The sequence below is a fragment of the Carcharodon carcharias genome, chromosome 30 (assembly GCF_017639515.1).
Source record: "Carcharodon carcharias isolate sCarCar2 chromosome 30, sCarCar2.pri, whole genome shotgun sequence".
NCBI classification, from domain to species: Eukaryota; Metazoa; Chordata; class Chondrichthyes; order Lamniformes; family Lamnidae; genus Carcharodon; species Carcharodon carcharias.
The window spans coordinates 17,878,159-17,903,371 of record NC_054496.1 but is presented as its reverse complement, the minus strand read 5'-3'; the positions used below and the strand labels follow the sequence as shown (position 1 = coordinate 17,903,371).

Below are 25,213 nucleotides of genomic sequence, written 5' to 3'. Positions count from 1 at the left end.
TGTCCTTCTAGATGTTAGAGGTTGTGGGTTTGGAAGGTGCTGTCTAAGGAGCCCCGGTCAGTTCCTGTAGATGGTACACACTGCTGCTACAGTGCGTCAGTGGTGGAGGGAGTGAATGTTTGTGGATGTGGTGCCAATCAAGTGGGTTGCTTTGTCCTGGATGGTGTCAAGCTTCTTGAGTGTTGTGGGAGCTGCACTCATCCAGGCAAGTGGACAGTATTCCATCACACTCCTGACTTGTGCCTTGAAGCTCGTAGACAGGCTTTGGGGGGGATCAGGAAGTGAGTTACTCATTGCAGGATTCCCAGCCTCTGACCTGCTCTTGTAGCCACAGTGTTTATATGGCTAGTCATGTTCAGTTTCTGGTCAATGGTAACCCTCAGAATGTTGATAATGGGGGATTCAGCTATGGTAATTCCATTGAATGTCAAGGGGTGCTGGTTAGATTATCTCTTGTTGGAGGTGGTCATTGCCTGGTACTTGTGTGGCCTGAACGTTACTTGTCATTTGTCAGCCCAAGCCTATATATTGTCCAGGTCTTGCTGCATTTGGAGAGGACTGCTTAGGTATCTGAATAGTGAATAGTGTTGAACATTGTGCAATCATCTTCTGACCTTATGATGGAAGGAAGGTCAGTGATGAAGCAACTGAAGATGGTTAAGCTGAAAACATTACTCTGAGGACCTCCTGCAGTGATGTCCTGGAGCTGAGATGACTGACCTCCAACAGCCACATCTTCCTTTGTGCTAGGTATAACTCCAACCGGCAGAGAGTTTTCCCCCTGATTCCCACTGGCTCCAGTTTTGCTAGGGCTCGTTGATGCCACACTCGGTCAAATGCTGCCTTGATGGCAAGGACAGTCACTCTGGGGAGTTCAGCTCTTTTGTCCATATTTGAACCAAGGCTGTAATGAGGTCAGGAGCTGAGTGACCCTGGCAGAACCCAAACTGAGTGTCAGTGACAAGATTATTGCTGCTTGATATCCTTGTTGATGATCCCTTCCATTACTTTACTGATGATCGAGAGTAGACTGATGGGGCGGTAATTGGCAGGGTTGGATTTGTCCTGCTTTTTGTGTACTGGACATACCTGGTAATTTTCCACATAGCCGGGTAGATGCCAGTGTAGTAGCTGTACAGGAACAGCCAAGCTCACATTTGCAGTCAGCCTCAATTCTTCACCCAAAAAATGGATATTTTAATTACCTGCACCTTCTAATTGGATGCAAGAGGTCAAGCAGGTGATACGGAGCACTGTGTTGTGAAAATGCACTGGAGTTTAAGGCACTTTTGTGTCAGATGCCAATGACATTTCAAACTGATCGATTGATTGATGGAAACTTCCCAGACGTGTTACCAAAACTTCTTAAAACCTTTGCCAGTGTTACTCTGGTGCCTGGTGCCAGGGGGTAGGGGGTGGAGTGAGGTGGCAGGGTGGGGTCTCTGAAAACAGGCTGAGCTGATTCTCCCAGTCGTTCCCTTTTTCCCCTGTGGAAGAGCTTCTAGCCCAGGATGTCATCCCATGGGAATTGGAGTCACAGTCTTGATAGCAGCAACTCAATCTGCCACTAGTCACCACAAACATGGTGTCAGAATGTATTGTTGGGGTTACTGGTTATCTGGCCGTTATCACATTGCTGTTTGTGGGAGCTGCCATGTCTCCTACATAACCGCACTTCAAAAGGACTTCATTGGCGGTAAAGCATTTTGAGATGTCCAGTGGTTGTGAAAAGTGCTATATAAATGCAGGTCTTTCTTCTTTAACATCTCCAGGTCATGCATTCCATTAGAATATAACCCAGAAAGAAGAAACAGTAAAACTCAGAAATGACCAATTCTGGCCCAAACTGGAGTTCCATTTTAAGATAGACAAGACCAGTTTGGACCAGTACCAGTCATTCCCCAAGTATTACTGGTTTTTCCTTCTGGAAACAGCCAATGAGCAGAGGAGAAATGAAACTTTGGGGTTCAAATACAAATAATAAGGGGTTATTAAAATAGATATAAGAGTGGGTGTTGCTTCTGGCAGTTCTTGTGGTGCAGTGGGTAGTGTCCCTGCTTCAGAACCAGAATATCCGGGTCCACCCCAGAACTTGATGATCAAAGAAGCTGTGTTCATATTGTGGCCAATCAGATTGATCATCAACCTGCAAATCCTTCCAACACATGCCAATGGCAGGCGGTAAGAGCGGGAGGGATTCCATGTATAGAATGAATGGTGGAGCCTCTACCATCACTATCCATAGCTCCAGGCTACAACATGCATGTAAAACGTGCATGTTGCCACAGCAACTCAGACTACCAGAATGATCAGTAACACACCAACACCAACCGACTCTACGATTGTGTACAATGGGTGATAGCTCATTTTATATCTCCACCAACTTTTTTATTTCCATTGGCTTCAATATATAGAAGTAAGGAGGTAGCACCTGGCCTCTGTCCAATCACTGCCTCACTCTCAGCATGGATATCAAGCCCATAGTGTTAGTGAGTAAGAGATTCACGAAGGTCAGAATGGGAGACTTCAGTTATGAGGAGAGACTATGCAAACTGGAACTCTTTTCATTAGAACAGTGAGGTTTAGGAGACTGCAAGATGCTCAATCTACTCAAATAAGAGCCAAAAAGTGCTGGATATACTCAACAAGTCAGGCAGAATCTGTGGAGAGAGAAACAGGATGGAGGAAGAGGTGGAATCGGAATCGAAAATGATTTTTAAATGTTCACTCAATTTCCCTTAAAGTAAAGGGAAAGAGAGCTAGCAGAGGCAATGTAGGGCTGAATGGCCTCCTTCAGGGCAGTATAATTCTATAATCGATTTAAGGCATGCACTCATCACCCCTGTCAGGATCACCCTCCCATCATGGCATCTATTTGTACTTTTGAGTTGATGCCGGCATTTCCTGGCTACTTGGATGATTCCAAACAGTTTCACTCTCTGAATAAATGTTTTATTCAGATATTTGCTCTCTAAGGTTTCTTTACCCTAAATGTGTAGATCTATAAAGGTAAACTCGCTTGCATTTCCATAGCACCATTGACAACTGTTGGACACCCAAAGCACTTTGCAGCCAATGTAATTACTTCTGAAGTGTAGTCACTGTTGTAACATTGGAAGGCGCGGCTGCCCATTTGTGCACAGCAAGCTCCCACAAACAGCAATGTGAGAAATGACCACATTTTTGGTGATGTTGGTTGAGAGATAGATAACGGCCAGGGCACAACTCCTCTGCTCTTCGAACAGCTGCCCGGGACTCAGATAACATCTCAGGGCAGAGACTCTCTGACAGCACAATACTTGCATTTGGGAATGCCAGTCTAGATTACGGACTCAAAGCTGAAGTGGGACTGGAGTTGGATCTGCCTTCACTGGGCCACAAGCGGCCATTCAGCCAGTGGGCTTGGGGTCTGAAGCATCATTGTGATTTTAGCTGCAAACCACCTCCCCCCAACTCCAACCAGATAAATCCAAATAATGGTAGCTTGTCCTTAACTGTCTATTATTGCTTGTAAACTGCAAACTCTGGGTTCATGACTGGCTCACACATATATAAAGATCCTTTGCAGCAAAGTGTGGCACCTCCAGATGTAAGACTTTTACCTCAGTGAAGGATGGGGGAGGGGCAGTGCTTGCTTCAGGCAGATTCACCCTCGGCTTTCAAAAGGAGTTTGGCTCAGCACCTGGAAATGGGAGGAGCTGGGCAGGGCTGCAGGGGAAAGAGCCGGAGGGAGCCGGATTTGCAAAGAGCCAGCAGGTGCCTGACGGGCCGAGTGGTCTCCTTCTGTGCTGCAACCATTCTGTGTTTCACCCAAGCGAGCCTATTTGCTTGCTGAGGACCCTCTTCGTTACATTCTGAGCTTTGAAATGACAGTGTGTCCCAGACTTGCGGGAAATCCCTTTGTGCGTTAGCTTAACGACACAGGAATGCCCTGTGACACTGGAGGTTGTTCTCTGTCTCTCTCTCCCCCCAACACCGTGTCTCTTTTGTCTCTGTGCCATTTTGAGAATGCTGCATGTTTCACGCCAGACAAGGTTTCTCCCACTCAAAGCCCCCCTAGATCTATTCGTACGACGTTTGGAGAAAGCTACCGAAAGCCTTTAAATTGCTATTTGTTTCCAGTTCAGTTTTGGATTCATCACATCTCCCTTTCTCACTCCTCTTATTCTCTGCCTTTTTTTCCATTGTGTATGTTTCCCTTGTACACATCACCCGCTCCCCTCCCCTTATGTTGGCGATAGGTCTCTCTCTCTCTCTCTCAATTCTCCTCCAGCTCTTTGGCTTCCTGCCTAGGTTCCCTTTCTCACTGCGGAAAAAAAAGAGAGAGAAAAAAAGCCCTGTTCAAACGTGACTAGGCAGTAAAGTGGCTGTTATGCAACCGGCGACCTACTAACACACATCCCCACAGTTCCTGGCAATGAGGAAGGCAAAGGTACAACACACAAGCCAGAGCAAAGGACACAGCCAGGAAAGGTACAAGGTACTCCAATATCCACACAGGCAAGACACCCAGGGAAACAAACATATCTGGATATAGAAATGTATATATATTATGTTTAGGAAAAGAGCCAGGAACAGTTCACAGTTTGGATGCTTTGTGTTAATTCTTAGCGGAAGGTAGTGTGGAATCTCAGCGTTGTACATGTGTAGTGATGATCTCTCTTGTCTCTTCCCTGTTTTATCCTGCCAGCCTAATTTACCAGGCTTGGCAATGTTCTCCCTCTTTTCTGTCTACTTCTGTGTAAAGTGGGTCAGCGTGGTGTAGATGTCTGGTACATGTTGATCTAATTAAGTGACGGAGAGCTGTCCTCGAATTGTAGGTAACGTGAGTGTATGTGAGGTGGGGGGGGGGGGGGAGAGAGACTTGTGATATATATTTGATTGCTAACATATAAACACTGAAAAATACTTTAAAGGGATGTGATACGTTCTTTGTGTTTTGAAACTCGAATAATCATGAATTATTATTAATCACGTATTAATGATTATTGAAATACTAATGCTTGCATTATTGCTAATTTACTTATATATTTGGTTTTATGAAAATAAATGAAACCCTATTGAACTGATTGCAGAATCAGAGAGACACAGACTAATTGGACAGTTTATTTTTGAGATCTGCGCGACAGAAGAGTGGACTAATATCTTGCTTGTTCTATTATTAAACTTTACTCGTATTATGTAGAAAAAAAACATTGTACGTTGGTTGCGTGGGAGTGCATTCTAAAAATGAAGGCTGCCTCTGACGGTCCCATTTAACCCTGCGTTTACCATGCGAATTGGGGTCCTTGCTTGACCCGCACTTTATTTGAAGCACCTCTTGTTCCAGGGTGCATTATAATGGGGCGGGGACTCTATTTTTGTGTGTAATAATCCTTATGGCACTTTGCAATGTATTTGCCATTGGGGATGGGAGTTTGGCTTCTCAAGCGCGGGGATTTTATACCCATGACGACCAGAATTAGTTACCCATTAACAGAATGTAAAGGACAGGAGAGAGAGTAACAAAGAAACTTTAAATAGAAACTCACTCCAATACTGGAATCGAACTGGTTTTGTTTTAAGTGACTTGTGGTTACTGATGTTTGAACTGTATTAAGGGTTTTTTTTGAGCTTTGACAAGGAATTTTACACAAAAGTTAAGGACACTCACAAAACCTAACCAGGGAGATATTAATTGAATCAGTAATTAAGTGAGCAGTATTGTCAGGTAAATTTGAATCAAGATTAGTGACCAGTTCTCATTGCTGAATCAGCTTCTAAGATTGTGTGGCTACAGGATTTTAATCAATTTTAACCTGAGGAGAAACTGCTTCAGAGTATGAGCCATTTTTGCGGTGTTCTGTTTTGGATTTATTCCGGGGGTTTAAAACCTAGTTTGTTCCAAATTAGAAGAGGCAACTTACATTTATGTAGCACCTTTCAATTCCCAGGATGTGCCAAAGCATTTGACAGCCAGTGAACCAAGTCAGGTGGCGGGTTCCCACAACTTGTGTGCTGAATGACCAGATAATCTGTTTTGGGTATTAGCTGAGGGGTAAATTTAAGAAATGGGGTAACTAATGTGTCCCCAGCAAGATACCCCAACAGCAGTCAGACAATGGCCTGTCAATCTTGGCAGAGGGATGAACATAGCCAGGACAAGCTCCCCAGTGGTTCTCTGGAATAGTGTTATGGAATCTTTAATGTCTATCAGAGATGACAGAGATTAGCTCATCTGAAAGACAGCACCTCCCAACAGTTCTGTATTGGAGCATCACCTTAGATTTTTGTGGCCATTTCTTGGGATTGCTTGCAGAACTCAAGGGGCAGGATGGGTTGGGGGTGGGGGGGTGGGGGGGGGGGGGGGTGGTTGCAGAAAGTGCTACCAACTCAGGCCTTCACTCCTATTTGCTAGCGTGTAAGCCTCAATGTTAAACCTCTTTCTCCCCTTCAATGGCACAGACTTATGTTGGGATACAATTCCATAGATGCCCACTGGCGTCTGGTAACTTGGCTAAGTGTGCATACCCAGGAGGCTGTTCAACCACAAAGGGCATCACAGTTGACCTTGAACCTTCCTCAGTTGATGTCTACACATGCTGCCCAGCGGGGGTCCCTGGCCAGCAGTCGGATGTGGGGCAAGCTGGTGGGCATTTTTACCCTCCCTGCCCCTGGCCCACCAAATTCCACTATCCCAGAGGCCACATGTAGAACTGATTTGCATGACATGATTACCCCTCGACGAGTACCATCAAGACAGTTTAGTGGGTTACCCAGTTGCATGTTGGCTATGGGATCTTGCTGTGTGTGCAAGTTGGCCTCTGCGTTTGCTGCCATTACAATAGTGACTGCACTTCAAAATTGGCCTTGGAAATGAAAGGTGCTAAATAAATGCAGGGTTGTCCTTTTCGTGAGCCCACCTAGCTGACGTGAAACTGAGCGACTTTCAACTCTCTCTCATTCGGAGTGAGACTTGTTCATTCTACTTCCAGAATGCAATCTATTTTGACTCCCTTTGCAGTCTTAAAAATAAACCTAACACCATATGTTTCCTGGATTCCCTAACCTTCAGAGCTATGCAAATTCTGGTTCTATGTTGTGTGAACAGAAAAGAGGGAAAATGCACAAAGTGTTCTGTCAGCAACAGAACATATTTAAAAAAAGATCAGGTCCTGTTTAGAATATAAAACTCTTGTCAGACTCATAGCCATCAGGAGAGATTGAAGAGGCTGGGGAACTGTCCTCTTTCAAAAAAAAACTGAGTGACTGAACAGATGTTTTTAAAATCACAAAGGGGTTCGAAAGAGTAGAATATGGTTGACTCTTAACTGCCCTCTGAAATGACCGAGCAAGGTCAGTTCAAGGGCAATTAGGGATGGGCAACAAATGCTGGCCTTTCCAGTGATAACCTCATCCCATAAAAGAATGAAGAAAAAATATATAGATGTTGCCATTTGTGGAGGAGACCAAAGCTAGTGGCCATAAATAGAAGACAATCACTGACAAATCGATGCAATTTAGGAGAAACTCCTTTACCCAGAGACTGGTTTGAATGTGGAACTTGCCTCAACTACTCCTTGTGGCAGTGAAATAGGTTTCAGCAAAAATTAATCCAAAGATATTCTTGTTTTTATTCTTTCACAGGATGTGGGCTTCGCTGGCTAGGCCAACATTTAATACCAATCGCTAATTGCCCTTGAGAAGCTGGTGGTGAGCTGCCTCCTTGAACCGCTGTAGTCCATATGGTGTAGGTACACCTACAGTGCTGTTAGGGAGGGACTTCCAGGATTTTGACCCAGCGACGGTGAAGGAACGGTGATATATTTCCAAGTCAGAATGGTGAGTGACTTAGAAGGGAACTTCCAGGTGGTGGTGTTCCCATCTTTCTGCTGTCCTTGTCCTTCTAGGTGGTAGAGGTCGTGGATTTGGATGATGCTGTTGAAGGAGCCTTGGTAAGTTCCTGCAGTGCATCTTGTAGATGGTATACACACTGCTGCTACAGTGTGTTGGTGGTGGAGGGAGTGAATGTTCAAAGTGGTGAATGGGGCAGCTTTGTCCTGGATGGTGTCGAGCTTCTTGAGTGTTGTGGGAGCTGCACTCATCCAGGCAAGTGGGGAGTATTCCATCACACTCCTGACTTGTGCCTTGTAGATGGTGAACAGGCTTTGGGGAGTCAGGTGATGAGTTACTCACCACAGGATTCCTAACCTCTGACCACAGGAAGCTACTCTTCAAACACCAAACCTGCTGTAAAATTTCAAACAGCAATGCTGATTGTAGACAGTGAGGCAGCTGCAACCTGTAAAGAGAGAGGTAGCAATTACTGTTTAGAATGTGAGTCAGCCCCCTTCCTTCATCGACAGACACTGACTGACCTGCTGAGTGTTTCCAGCCTCTTCTGTAGTTCTCTGTTACTCAGCACTTGCAGTTTCTAAAGTTTCACAATGTCGCCATGAAATTTTGCTGTGCCATGTTATGGTTTGATTGACACTTCCACTGAAACAATGAACATAAATGCAGTAGGCTTTTGTACAGTCATATTACATATAGGGTAATGTGGTGCAGTCATTATGACACTGGAGTACTAAGCCAAAGGTAGTGAGTTTGAATCTTACCAAGGATGGTTGTGAAATATGAATTCATACCTGTCTGGTAATGCATAGGGGCTGACAAGAGAAAATGAGCTCTAAAACCTGCCATAGTTGCACTTTGCTGGTCTGAATGGGTTGGGCCAGGGACCTGTTTCTGGGCTGTTTATCCTATGTAAAACCTATCTTGAAGGCTTGGGTTACTTGGCTAACCTAGGAACTGTGACCTTTGTTCACAAGCCTGTATTTAATACCTATTTTTAAGTTCACTATAGGGAAGTGATTTAAACAATGCTGTCTGTTATAAAATTGTGTGTAAAAATAGCATTACAACCAAGGCACTGGAGATTGTGACATTTAACTTGGTGCCAGTACTTTTTTTCTCCAGATATAGCCTCACTCCACCTGCTTGAAAGGACAAAGAGAGAGTGCTCTATGAAGGAGCTGCCCCTCCCTATTGAGATAAACATATCTTTACATGGCTTATAACAGCCGTAGGTTATGTAATAGAATTGACTGTGGTGTACTTTGAAAGAGGAACTTAGGCATCCAGATCATTGCATATCAGCAATGGGGAAATCAAATATGAAAAGGATGCTGCTTGTGTGATGAGAGAGGGTATAACTCAATGACAGTATCCATCACATGGCTGTACATTGAGAGAGCCACAGTAAACCTGTAAGGTGGATGCTTGACGGAAGACAGGACTTTTAATCAACAGTTACAATACAACCTGCCCCGCTGTATACAGGCTCCTCCATCATACATACAGGCTCCATTCACAGATACTAGCTCCTCCATCACACACACACATAGACACACACACACACACACACACACACATACACACGCACACACACCCTGTCCCACTCACAAAAACCAGCCCCTCCATTTCTCTCTCACAAACACACACAGACACATGCACACAGTCTCATTCACAGATACCACCCCCCCCACACACACACACACATACACACACACAGTGCTACTCACAGATACCCCACACACACACACACACATACACACACATACATACACACACACACACACACACAGTATTACTCACAGATACCCCACACACACACATACACACACACATACACACACACACACACACACACAGTGCTACTCACAGATACCCCACACACACACACACACAGTGCTACTCACAGATAGCACACACACAGTCCTACTCACAGATACCGCACGCACACACTCACACAGTCCTACTCACAGATACAACACAAACAAACACACACATACACACACAGTCCTACTCACAGATATCACACACACAGTCCTACTCAGAGATTACACACACACACAGTCCTACACACAGATATCACACACACAGTCCTACTTAGAGATTACACACACATACACACACACAGTCCTACTCACAGATATCACGCATACACACAGTCCTACTCACAGATACCACACACACAGTCCTACGCAGAGATATCACACACACACACCTACACAGTCCTACTCACAGATACCACACACACACACGCACACACACAGTCCTACTCACAGATACCACACACACAGTCCCACTCACAGATATCACACACACACACAATCCTACTCAGAGATTAAACACACACACACACACACACACACACACAGTCCCACTCACAGATATCACACCCACACACACACACACACACACACACACACACACACACACACCCTGTCCCACTCAGAAACCACACATATACACACATACACACACACCCTGTCCCACTCACCAATACCACACACACACACACACACACACACACACACACACACACACACACACACATACCCACACACCCAGTCCCTCTCTCAGATACCAGCTCCTCCATAATTCTCACATACCTTGTCCTCCTCATAGATGCCAGATCCTCTATCTGTTTCACACTTAGTCTGTCCCACTCAGAGATAACAACTCCCCCAACATCCACACACACCCTTTTTCACTCATAGATATCAGCTCTTCTCTCTCTGTCTCTCTCACACACACCCTTTACTTTCAGTGATACCAGCTCCTCCATCACCACCACCTATAACCTGTCCCACTCCCTGATATCACCTTCACCATCACCCACACACAGCCTGTCTCACTATGTACCTAGTGTTTGGATTTCTGACTGCTGTAAGGTTTCCCAAGCTTGTACACTGTAGGTTAATACCAAGACATACATTAGCTGTACAGTACAAGGACTGAAGTAACCATGCACAGCTGCTAGCTGTTTACCTTCAGCTTGTGTGTACTGTAGTGATGGTTTTGTGGTGATGTAATTCTTTCTTACAGTCTGACTGATCCTTGCTGCTGATAAACGTGGGAAGCAGTGAAACTTGAATGTCTGTGATAAGATTTTAGGGACTGTTTCCAAATGTCACTGAGATGAATCTTTCCATCTGCCTCATTGTTTCTGAGGTTAACTGAGACTTCACATCTAATCTTTAGACCAAAATCAAACCCTTGAAAACCCAGCAGCTCATTAAAAATGTAACATTTCTGTTGAATCCCTAATATAAAATGCAGGCAAAAATGCTAGCGTAGTTACACTGGCACACGACGATGTACAGTTATGCTGCACTTTGATAAACAGTCAGGTATAATTGCACTGATACACAGTGGGTTACAAATGTACTTGTTTTCTTCATTTTTTCATGGATGTTGTTGGCAAGGCTGGCATTTGTTGCCCATTCCTAATTGCCCTTGAACAGAGTGGCCTATTAGGCCATTTAAGAATTGACCACAATTCTAGACTGGGTAAGGATGGCAGATTTCCTTCCCTAAAGGGCATTCAGGTCAGATGAGTTTTTTACAACAATCAATGACAGTTTCATAACAAAAACAGAATTACCTGGAAAAACTCAGCAACTGTCGAAGGGTCATGAGGACTCGAAACGTCAACTCTTTTCTTCTCCGCCGATGCTGCCAGACCTGCTGAGTTTTTCCAGGTAATTCTGTTTTTGTTTTGGATTTCCAGCATCCGCAGTTTTTTTTGTTTTTATCTCAATGATAGTTTCATGGTCACTGTTACTGAGACTAGCTTCCAATTCCAGACTTATTAATTGAATTTAAATTCCACCAGCTTCTGCGATGGGATTTGAGCCCATGTCCCCAGAATATTAACTTGGGCCTGTGGATTACTAGCCCAGTGACATCACCACCACACCACCCCCCTGTACTGACACAGTGAGATACACACTTGAAGTGCAATTGGGCACATGTAAAGTGGCACGCAGTCAGGTTTGCACAGATTCTAGCACCTTCTAAGTGCTGAAGCCTTGGTTCTTGCCAGCCTGTACCCAGGCTCTGTGGGGTTGTGTTGCTGAGAGAAGTGAGTGTTTACATGGCGTCCGCCAAACAGAAACCCTCACTCACTGGTACTTCAGTGTTTGCGTCTTTGTGATTTTTACTGATGAGGGTGTTTTATGGAACGTGTCAAACACTTGCAAAAAAAGAAGGCTCCTTTTGTGGGGACGCTGTCCCTGCCCGCTCCCCCGCTGCCCGCTCCCCCTGCCCACTCCCCCTGCCCGCTCCCGCTGCCCACTCCCCCTGCCCACTCCCCCTGCCCACCCCCCTGCCCACCCCCCGCTGCCCACTCCTCCTGCCCACTCCCCCTGCCCACTCCCCCTGCCCACCCCCCGCTGCCCACTCCCCCTGCCCACTCCCACTGCCATCTCTGGTGTCTGCATCTCCTCTCATGGAATCATTCCAGTGAGATAGCTTGCTGGCCATGAGCCTTGGCTGCCTGGTGAAGTTGAACAGTTGATGCAGTCCGGGCTGCAGTCTCTCAACAAACAGGCGACTTCAATACAGCTTATTGTGCTCAGCCTGGTTCCTGCCTCTGGAGTGCGGGTCTGATGAATCTCGGCCACCAAGAAATCTAGGGCACCCTAAATCTTAGTAAAAACGCAGATGCTCATTTGTTTACTTCTTCCGGCCAGGCAAGGGAGTCTTTCCAGGAATGTGTGGGGCAGGATTGGAAAACACTGGCTCGAGGATCTGAGTGTGGGTTTGCTTGTTCACACATACACGCACACATACACACACACACACAACACACACACACAACACACACAACACACATACACACACACAGCACACAACACACACACATACACAACACACACACACACAACACACACACAACACACACAACACACATACACACACACAGCACACAACACACATACATACACAACACACACACACACAACACACACACACAGACACAGACACACACACAACAGACACACACACACGCACAACACACACGCGCACCACACACACACACACAACACACACACAACAAACACACACATACACACAAACACACGCATACACACACACAGCACACACACAGAACACACAAACACACACACACACAATACACACAACACACACACACAACACTTACACACATACACACACACACAAACACACACAGCACACACACACAACACACATACACACACACAGCACACAACACACACATACACAACACACACACACAACACACACACACAGACACATACACACACACAACAGACACACACACACACACAACACACACACACACATGCATACACACACAACACACACACCACACACACACACAACACACACACAACAAACACACACATACACACAAACACACACATACACACACACAACACACACACAGAACACACAAACACACACACACACAATACACACAACACACACACACACAAGACACACAACACACACACACACATACACAAACAACACACACATACACACACAACACACACACAACACATACACACAAAATGCACAACACACACACACACAACACACACAACACACACACAACACACACACACACAACGCACACACAACACACAACACACACATGACACACACACAGCGCACACACACAACACACACACACAACACACACACACAACACACACACACAATACACACATGACACACAACATACACATGCACACCCAACACCCACACAACACACACATGACACACACACAGCACACACACACAACACACACACACAACACACACATGACACACACAACACACACAACACACACACAACACACATGCAACACACTCAACAAACACACACAACACACACATACCTCACACAACACACATAACACACACAACACACACATGACACACACACAATACACACAACACAGACACGACACACACACAACACACACACAACACACAAAACAGACAACACAGACACACACAACACACACACACCAAACACACACACATCACACACACACCACACACACACCAAACACACACACCCATCACACACACACAACACACACACACATACACACACAACACACACAACACACACAACACAGACACAACACACACACACAACACACATACAACACACACACACCAAACACACACACACATACCACATACACACCACGCATACACACCACACACACACACACACACACAAGACACACACAAAACACACACAACACACACCAAACACACATAACACACACACACAAAACACACACACACCACACACACCACATACACACACACCACACACACACACCACACACACACTACACACACACCACACACACACACAACACACGCACACACCACACACACACATACCACACACACACCACGCATACACAGCACACACACACACAGCACACAACACACACAACACAGACAACACACAACACACACACACGCCAAACACCAAACACACACCACACACACACCACATACATACATACACACTACACAACACACACCACACACACCATACAACACACACCACACACCACACCCCAAACACACACACACACAACACATACACACACAACACACACAAAACACACAAACACAAGACACACAACACACACACACACATACACACACACAACACACACATACACACACAACACATACACACACAATGCACAACACACACACACAACACACACACAACACACACACAACACACACACAACACACACACACAATACACACATGACACACAACATACACACGCACACCCAACACCCACACAACACACACACCACATACACACACACCACACACACACACCACACACACACTACACACACACCACACACACACACAACACACGCACACACCACACACACACATACCACACACACACCACGCATACACAGCACACACACACACAGCACACAACACACACAACACAGACAACACACAACACACACACACGCCAAACACCAAACACACACCACACACACACCACATACATACATACACACTACACAACACACACCACACACACCACACAACACACACCACACACCACACCCCAAACACACACACACACAATACATACACACATACACACACAACACACACAAAACACACACACACACGACACACAACACACACACACAACACACACACAACACACAACACACACATGACACACACACAGTGCACACACAACACACACACAACACACACACACAATACACACACACAATACACACATGACACACAACATACACACGCACACCCAACACCCACACAACACACACAACACACACACACACAACACACACACCACACACTCTGCATACACACAACACACACAACACACATGCAACACACACAACAAATACACACAACACACACACACAACATACACACTACACACACACAACACTTAGGCACACACACAACACACACACACACACAACACACACACAGCACACACAACACACACACACCACACACGACACACACAACACACACACAATACACACAACACAGACACGACACACACAACACATACACACAACACGCACAACACACACACACAACACAACACACACACACACACCACACACACACCAAACACACACACACATCACACACACACATAACACACACACATACACATACACACACAACACACACATCACACACAACACAGACACGACACACACACAACACACACACACAAAACACACACACAACACACACACACCGCACACACACACACACACCACATACACACCATGCATACACACCACACACACACACAAAACACACACATACCACACACACACCACACACAACACATACACACACACACCACACACACACACACACCACACACACACACACACACACAACACACGCACACACCACACACACACACACACATAGCACAAACACACCACGCATACATAGCACACACACACACAACACACACAACACACAACACATACACACACACGCCAGACACCAAACACACACCGCACACACACCACATACATACATACACACTACACAACACACAACACACACACACCACACAACACACACCACACACCACATACCAAACACACACACACACATCACACACACACAACACACACACACACACACATAGCACACACACACCACGCATACATAGCACACACACACACAGCACACACACACACACACACACACAACACACGCACACACCACACACACACACACATAGCACAAACACACCACGCATACATAGCACACACACACACAGCACACACACACACACCGCACACACACACACACACCACATACACACCATGCATACACACCACACACACACACACACACAAAACACACAAATACCACACACACACCACACACACCACATACACACACACACCACACACACACACACCACACACACACACACACACACACAACACACGCACACACCACACACACACACACATAGCACACACACACCACGCATACATAGCACACACACACACAGCACACACACACACATACAACACACACAACACACAACACATACACACACACGCCAGACACCAAACACACACCACACACACACCACATACATACATACACACTATACAACACACACCACACACACACCACACAACACACACCACACACCAAACACACACACACACAACACACACACACCACACAGACCGCACACGCACCACACACACACACATAGCACATGCACCACACACACACACACACACACACACCACACCACATATCACACACACACCACACACCGACACAAACCGCACACACACCACACACACACACATAGCACATGCACCACACACACACACACACACCACACCACATATCACACACACATCACACACACCCCCCACACACACACACAGGCCAGATCAGGACAGAAACACTACCTCATTGTCCCCTTGATCAGGACAGGCTTCAGCCTTTATTGAGCCAAGCCCACACCTGATAAAAGGTCATCGACCTGAAACGTTAACTCTGTTTCTCGCCACAGATACTGCCTGACCTGCTGAGTCTTTCCAGCACATTTTTACTTGGTTTTATTCCAGTCCTATCCTCACTCAGTCCACGCCAAAGCACAGGACCACTGGCCATTGTCCCTTCTCTGAAACACCCCCTCCCCGAGCCAATTGCAGATCTCCATCATCATCCTGGGGAGAGGCCAGTTAAAGAAACACTTGGACCGGATCCAGATTCAGCCAGTGGGAAGAAACTTTTGATGTAAAAAAAATAATAATTTCATGCTTTGAAAAATCAAATTCATTCTTTGAAAGATCTATGGCCATAATAATGTACCTAACCCTGCTCTCTGCTGGGTCCAAACGCACGGAGTTTAATTTTAGCCCAAAGCCTCATTGCAATGCACTGGTCCAGTTAATGCTGCTGACCTATTTTTCCTGTCCTTTGAGACAAAGGCTGGATTACATCAGCCAGCTCTCACTGGCATTGCTTTCGGCTTTGCTGTGTTTCAAAATCTACGTTTCCTCTTGATTTTGGGGCCATGGGGCAATCTCTGCTCAATGCTATTTACCATTTGGTTTGACCTCATTTACTAAAGGTACATAACCCCACTTGGCTTGGACTCTTAAGCTGCCGCATATTCATTCTCCCCTGACCTATTTCAGTCTGCACAAGCATCACCTGTGGGTGTAGAATGATCCCTTTTCCCTGTTGTTCACGACATACATGCCCAGGCCCAGCAGGAAGCCAGACTGTCCTTTCTGGGTTATGGTGGACATGTTCACCTGTCACAGGTTGGCCTGACTGGGATGTGAGATGAGCTCAGGGCTCACTATTTCACCTTGAATATTACCATTGGACTGAGTCCTGCCATTGATTTGAGATTTTGAGAAAGACAAACCATCTTTTAATTTCACTCGTTTTCCACTACCACTACCCCCAGCCCCACTATTTATCCTAATTTACTCATTTTCCACTTTATTTTTCACTCTTTCTCTTTCTCTTTTCTCTCACTTTTCTCTTTTTTTCTCTTTCTCTCTCTTTCTCTCTTCTCTCTCCTCTTGCCCCCTATCTCTCTCTCCTCCCACCCTATTGACTCTCTCTCCTCCCAACCTACTGTCTCCCTCTCTCTCCTCCTGCCCCCCCCCATCTCTCTCTCTCCTCTCGCCCCTGTCTCTCTCTCCTCCCACCCCCGCCATCTCTCTCCTCCCACCCCCTGTCTCTTGCCTCTCTCCCTCTCTCCTCTCGCCTCCTGTCTCTCTCACCTGCACCGCCACCGCCCACCCCCCCCCGCCCCCCCCCCCCCCCCCCCCCCCCCCCCCCCACCCACCCAACCGCCCGCCCCCCCGAGATGACCAGTTCTGGCAAGATCCTGCTTGAGTATGTTGAAGAATCTCTGCCCATAACACTAACCTATCTTGACCCTTTAAAGGAGCTGCTGTGTATGTCCAACACTTGCAGTTTTTTTCCATTTTCCCTTCCCCCCCACCCCTCTTTATCAATACCTAGTCTCCCATTCTCTTACCCTAAAGGTGTCAGGACAGCATGAAGGATGCTCATAATAATCGGGTATGGACTGTCAGTGCAGCAAGGTCCATGGCCTGAATGGCTTTGTCCCACCCTGGACATACCCATCAATTTGGCTTTGCAAGGAGTTTGCCACAGCAACTCCATATCTCATTGGGCCCTGTTCCTTTTCCTTCCTCCACACCCTTTATTCCCAATTACCTATCCCCCTTTCAAACACCTCATCTGACTTTTTTCAAATGGAATCCTAGGGAAGTCTCTATTTCCTGACAACCCTTTTTGTGATGATTCAGACATGTCCCCTAACATGTCTCATAAAGCCAATGGCCTCCTCTCGCTGTTCATTCCTTCTTTACTGCCATGACTTTAAGCTGTGGACTCCTTTCTTGTACCTTCCAAGTAGCCATTTCTTGTGTTGAGTTCTTAAAGAATTGTTTGATGGGATGTGGGCGTCACTGGCTAGGCCAGCATTTATTGCCCATCCCTAATTGCCCTCGAGAAGGTGGTTCTGAGCTGCCGCCTTGAATGTAGGTACACCCATAGTGCTGTTAGGGAGGGAGTTCCAGGATTTTGACCCAGTGACAGTGAAGGAACAGCGATATATTTCCAAGTCAGGATGGTGAGTGGCTTGGAGAGGAACTTCCAGTTGCTGTTGTCCTTGTCCTTCTAGGTGGTAGAGGATAATAGTGCTCTTGAAGGCACCTGGATGAGTTGCTGCAATGCATCCTGTAGACAGTACACACTGCGCATCAGTAGTGGAGGGAGTGAGAATTGAAAATGGTGGCTGGGGTGCCAGTCAAGCAGGCTGCTTTGACCTGGTTGTTGTCGAGCTTCTTGAGTGTTGTGGGAGCTGCACTCATCCGGCAAATGGAGAGTATTCCATCACACTCCTGACTTGTGCCTTGTAGATGGTGGACAGGCTTTGGGGAGTCAGGAGGTGAGTCACTCTCTGCAGAATTCCCAGCCTCTGACCTCTGAGTGTGAGAGTTATTTGACCATGTGGGAAATCACAGTTGATCCTGATTCTGTCCTCACCCATTGTCCACATCCATTAATGTCCCAGGAGTAGAACTGGAAAAGCAATGGTGATCTGGCTGATTTCTGCATTTGCTTTTTGTTCAAATTCTAACATTATGTTCCCTGTTTTGGAATTCCCGAAAGGGAGTCATTGCCAATCTCTCATGTTTTCTCTTTTAGTAGTTGAATGTGGAATATATGAATGAACATTAAAGTCAATATGTTTTGTATTCCTCTTAGGCCAATTGAAGGAACTTGACATCATTTCAAAATGGCAGGAATCATCGGTCTCAAAATTGAGTCTTAGAACCACTGGAAGAAAACCCCTGATATTTAGTCCAGCAAGCTTGCTCGAGTTGCCCAGGACCCCCCAATGGAGTCCGGCTACTACTCCGAGATGGAGAACCTGGGCTCAGCATCTCTCTGCATCTCGGAGCCTCTCGGCTCTTACAGTGAAGGGTTGGCCCAGAGAAACAGGCCGGTGAAGGGCAGACCCAGCAGCTCCGGCCGGAGGAAGCGGGAGTTCATCTCTGACGAGAAGAAAGACGCCAGCTACTGGGAGAAGAGACGCAAGAACAACGAAGCCGCCAAGAGGTCGCGGGAGAAGAGGAGGATCAGCGACATGGTCTTGGAGAATCGAGTCCTGGCACTCAATGAGGAAAATGTCAGGCTGAAATCAGAACTGTTGGCCTTGAAGCTGAGGTTTGGGCTGATAACCACTGCTGCGTACACAGAGAAGAGCCGACAGTTGGCAGGGACCTCAGTGAGCTCTTATTACAGCAGCTTTTCAAACACTTCCAGCGTGCTCCTCAACTCTGATTCTTCGGAGGCTGAGCACTCGAGCCGAGGGGGTGGATTCACGCCAATGAGCAAGTATTCACCCCGGGGCTCTCTCTCCGACATTTCTGATGGATTATCGAGCACTGGGGACAGCCCAGAGCCAGTGATTCACGGGGATGTCAAGCAAGATGACAACTTGGTGGACAGGGACCTGATGAAGGACATCAAGGAGGTTGTGAGTGTGCGGGTCACCTACGAGGGAGGCGAGGCAGCATCTTTGCTAAGGAGTTGTGATGACATTGAATTCATAAATTATAAGGAGCCAGTGAAGTATAACCTTGTGCCCAGGGACATTATTCAGTACAGGGCACAAGGGTATGGAGAAGATGTTCAAACTCATTCTGCCCAACGAGAGGACTTTCATCCTACTTCTGCTGTGCCTCAACATAGCCAGGCAGCCCTTATGAGCCACGGATTAGGTTACGCACAGTTAGTGAGACACACCATCTCGGCAAAGCCGCTCACTGTCAGGGAGCTACATGATCCGCCTTCCTTGATTGGTTTTACTCAGCAGTATTCTCGTGAGCTTTCAGACACCGAGGCACAGAAGCTACAAGGCCACCTATTGCCGAAAGAGTCTGTTATTGAGATTTCTAAGAAGCCTCCTACCGAGCATTCAGCCAAAGGGCCATTCGGTGTGTTGGAAGGTGCACATTCCCTGCATTCCACCAGCAAGGATGGGGAGCTTGTAGAATCTGATTCCCAATGTCCTGACAGCAAGTTCCCTCAATGCTCCACCTCCCACAATTCTCAGACTGGGAAGCAAGAGCCATTGGAATGCCCCTTCACCCCATGTTCGGTTATTGAGGTGCCACGAGTGTCTGATCAAGGCGCTATCACACACTCCAATATTACCACGGATAAGGTATCAGACTGTACCCTTTCTGAAGGTTCAGATAGTGATAGTCAAGAGAAAGTTGACGGTTTGGGCTATGACACACTCGTGCACTCTGGCACACACCAGGAGGTCAGAAGAACAGCCCTTCCACATAAACTGCGCCTGAAAGTAAGAGCAATGCTAGCCAATGAGCAGCAAGTCTATGGCCAAGACCATTCCCAGCAAGTTAGTGACCCAGGACTTGCCCTGCAGAAACACAATAGTTTCCATCAAAATTCCACCTTTGATGGTTGTATCATGAAGAATTACATTTCGGTCACTGATGAGGGTGAACTCTGGAGAAAATCAGGGCTTCTAGATATTAAAACATTGCAGTGTCAGCCAGGAGGATTAAATAACTTACAGGGGCATGTTCCCAATGGGACCAATAGCCACCAGAACTACCAAAATACATCAACCAGCTCAAGCCTCCACGCTGTAAAAGCAGCATACTTCAAGGCTTTTGAGCGGAATACTGTGCAATCACCCGAGAAACTGTCCCTTCACAAGAGGAACCATTTAGTCAGTCCCACAGAAGGATGAGAGAAAGATGGAGAAACACAGTTGTAAAGATGTAAACGGTGGACAGTAGTTAGTCTGAATGGCCGAAACTATTTAATGACAAGGGTGCTCTCCTCCTTGTTGAATACCAGCACAGTGATGTTAGAAGACTGGCAAACAGGCATAGGTCAACACTGGAATTGTCAGGTGGGACATTGTGTCCAGATCCTTCAATGTTTCAGGGACTGGTCCAAGTTGATCAGATTATATGGACGCAATTAAGTTCAAATAAGCTTGTCCTGAGATTAAGGTAAGCAAGTCTCGCCAGCCAATAGACCAGTGGCAACCTGGATTCTCCTGGTCTATCTGAATAGATCTAGAACCAAAACCAATCAATGTCTGTGTGACGAGGGCTCAAATCCATGATTTTCTGTTCTGACAACCAACAGCCCCATGCTATTTTAACCCATCTCTCGCTGCTATATGGCAGCTTGGCTCTGTTGGTTGCACTCTTGTCGATGAATTGGAAAGTTGTAGCAATTTATTACATGTCATTTCGGTGAGTAGAAGTGATTAGTGAAACAAGCCTCTTCATGGAGCCACTGTGAAATGGTTGCTTTTGCATCCGGATCACCATTTGATCTGTGTGAGCTTCAGTCTCTAGCTGGTTTCAGGTGGTGGCAGCCTGGAATGCATTAACATTCTTCCACCTTTGCTCCCAGTATTGGAAGCTCAGCTGATACAGGACACAAGGTGGGACCAATGTGGCTTTTAAAAAAAAAGGGCTGGAAACACTCAGTAGGTTAGGCAGCACCTGTCGTGTGAGACAGAAAGAGAGAGAGAGAGAGAGAGAGAGACGTGAGTTACTATTCCAGGTCAGTGGCCTTTGGTCAGGAGTTCTCCAGCCCCCAAGCTACAAACACAGGTTGGAAGCTCCACTGGGTCTTTGCTATTTCCTGCATCCTATAACCTTTGACCACTGAGCACAGGCTCATCCAAATAGTTCTGGGATTGTCCTACTTGTAGTATCGTAGAATCGCAGAATCGTTACAGCACTCGCCGAGGAGATTTGGCCTATCGTGTCTGTGCTGGCACTTTGCAAGATCAACGCACCTAGTCCCAATCCCCTGCCTTTTCCCCATAGCCCTGCAAATCTTTTCTCTTCAGATAATTATGCGATTGCCTTTTGAAAGCTACAATTGAATCTGCCTCCACCACACTCTTTAGCAGTACATTCCAGATCCTAACCACTCAATGTGTGAAAAAATATTTTTCCTCCTGTCACCATTGTTTCCTTTGCTAATCGCTTTAAATGGGTGTCCTCTGGTTCTTGATCCTTCCACCAATGGGACGCAGTTTCTCCCCATTTACTCTGCCCAGACCGCTTCATGCTTTTGAACACCTCTATTAAATCTCCTCTCAACCTTCTCTTCTCCAGGGAGAACAGCCCCAGCTTCTCTAATCTATCCACGTAGCTGAACATCCTCATCCCAGGAACCATTCTTTTGAATCTTTTCTTCACTCTCTCTAAAGCCTTCACATGCTTCATTAAATGTGATGCCCAGAGCTCTTCACAATACTCCAGTTAAAGCCGAACCAATGTTTTGTACAGGTTTTCTTAACTTCCTTGCTTTACTATTTCGTACTCACCACCCAAAACATGGTTCACTTGGGAGACTCTTGTCTCCCCAGTCCTCAAAGCTGAAAGGTCAGAATTTGGACCCACTGCTCTACCCACTTTTGGTGCCCCTTCACAAAACACATTAGTTCAACTTCCTTTAGGTCAAACTGCAGCAGCAAAAAAATGCCAAAGGTTTTGCTGTGCGGACTCAAAAATGTCATAATGTCAGAATATGACTTGGAGTTTTACACTAGAGTGAGTGATGCATGATCATCGATGTGCTGGTGACCTGATATCACAGCATCAGAGAACAGGAGCCATTGGCCAAGAGTTTCCACCTTGAGTGCAAATTGTGGTCAAATTGCAGAAGTTCTCAGAAATGTTTTTTGCTGCTCAATTTCTCGCTCAAGTGCATTTGCACATTGCTAAATGTAAAACTACCCCATGACCCATTGCAATCAGGCAGTGTTTTAGAATCTAACTAATCAGCGTTAAAAACAAGTCCTTGGTATATTTGAGTGTTAACTTGGTACAATTTGATTAATATGGCTGAAAATGGGTTTAATCACAAAATTTATGCACTTTTAATCAGAGTGTGGAGTCGAACATATGTGAGAAACCCAATTTTAAACAACTGAAAATGACTTTTAAAAAATCTATACAGAATCATGTACTAGTTTCGTTGGTGTTGAGTATTCAGTTTCTTAGGAAATTTTTAAAAAAGCTTTTAAAAGAAATATGGGGGACATAGAAACTTAGGACTTAGGAGCAGCAGTAAGCTATTCAGCACTCCAAGCCTACCCCACCATTCGAAAAGATCATGGTTGATCTGATTGTGCTCTCAACTCCACTTTTCTGTCTGCCCCCAAAACTTATGACTATCAAAAATCTATCTAACTCTGCCTTGAATAAATTCAGCAACCCAGCCTCCACCACTTTCTGGGGAAGAGAATTTCACAGAATAACAACCTTCTAAGAGAAAAAAATTCTCCTCATCACCATCTTAAACGGGGGACCCCTTATTTATAAACGGTATCCCCTAGTCCTAGTCTCCCCCAGAAGAGGAGATGTCCTCCCTGTATCCACCCCATCAAGTCCTCTCAGGATCTAATATGTTTCGATAATTTCACCTCTCATTCTTCTAAATTCCAATGGCTATGGGCCCAACCTGTTCAACTTTTCCTCATAAGATGACTTATTCCCGGGATGAAGGGGTTGAATGAACCTTCTCTGAACTATTTCTAATGCAATTATATCCTTTTTTCAAATAAGGAGACTAAAACTGTACACAATACTCCAGATGTGGTCTCACCAAGACCCTGTACAGCTGCAGTAAAACGTCCTTACTTTCATATTCCATTCCCTTTCCAATAAACACCAACATTCCATTTACCTTCCTAATCACTCGCTGTACCTGCCTTCTACTTTTTGTGACTCGTGTAGCAGGACACCCAGATCCCTCTGTACCATTGAGTTCTACAATCACTCTCCATTAAATAGTATTCTGGTTTTGTATTATTCCTGCTAAAGTGACTAGTTCACATTTTCCCACATTACACTCAATCCGTCAAATTTTTGCCCACTGACTTAACCTGTCTATATCCCTTTGTAGACTCTTGACCGCTTCTTGGCAACTTACTTTCCTACTTATCTCGGTGTCATCAGCAAATTTAGCTACTATATATTCGTTCCCTTCATCCAGGTCATTGTAAATAGATGAGGCCCCAGCACTGAACCTTGTGACACTCCACTAGTTACAGCTAGCCAACCTGAAAAAGATCCACTTATCCCTACTCTCTGCTTCCTGTTAGCTAACCAATAGTTTAACCATGACAATATGTTACCCCCTACACCATGAGCTATTATTTTAGGTAATAATCTTTGATGCGGCACCTTATCAAACACAGAATCACAGAATTTTAACA

General features: G+C 45.9%; 1 protein-coding gene across 1 annotated transcript; it reads left to right on the top strand.

The window, feature by feature from the left end:
* Positions 1 to 7,767: 7,767 nt before the first annotated feature.
* Positions 7,768 to 24,494, top strand: nfil3-2 (nuclear factor, interleukin 3 regulated, member 2). Its single transcript, XM_041176945.1, has 2 exons — positions 7,768 to 7,821; positions 19,690 to 24,494. Exon 2 carries the CDS (start codon positions 19,823 to 19,825, stop codon positions 21,707 to 21,709), a length of 1,887 nt encoding a protein of 628 aa, XP_041032879.1. The 5' UTR covers positions 7,768 to 7,821; positions 19,690 to 19,822; the 3' UTR covers positions 21,710 to 24,494.
* The last annotated feature ends 719 nt before the right edge of the window (positions 24,495 to 25,213 follow it).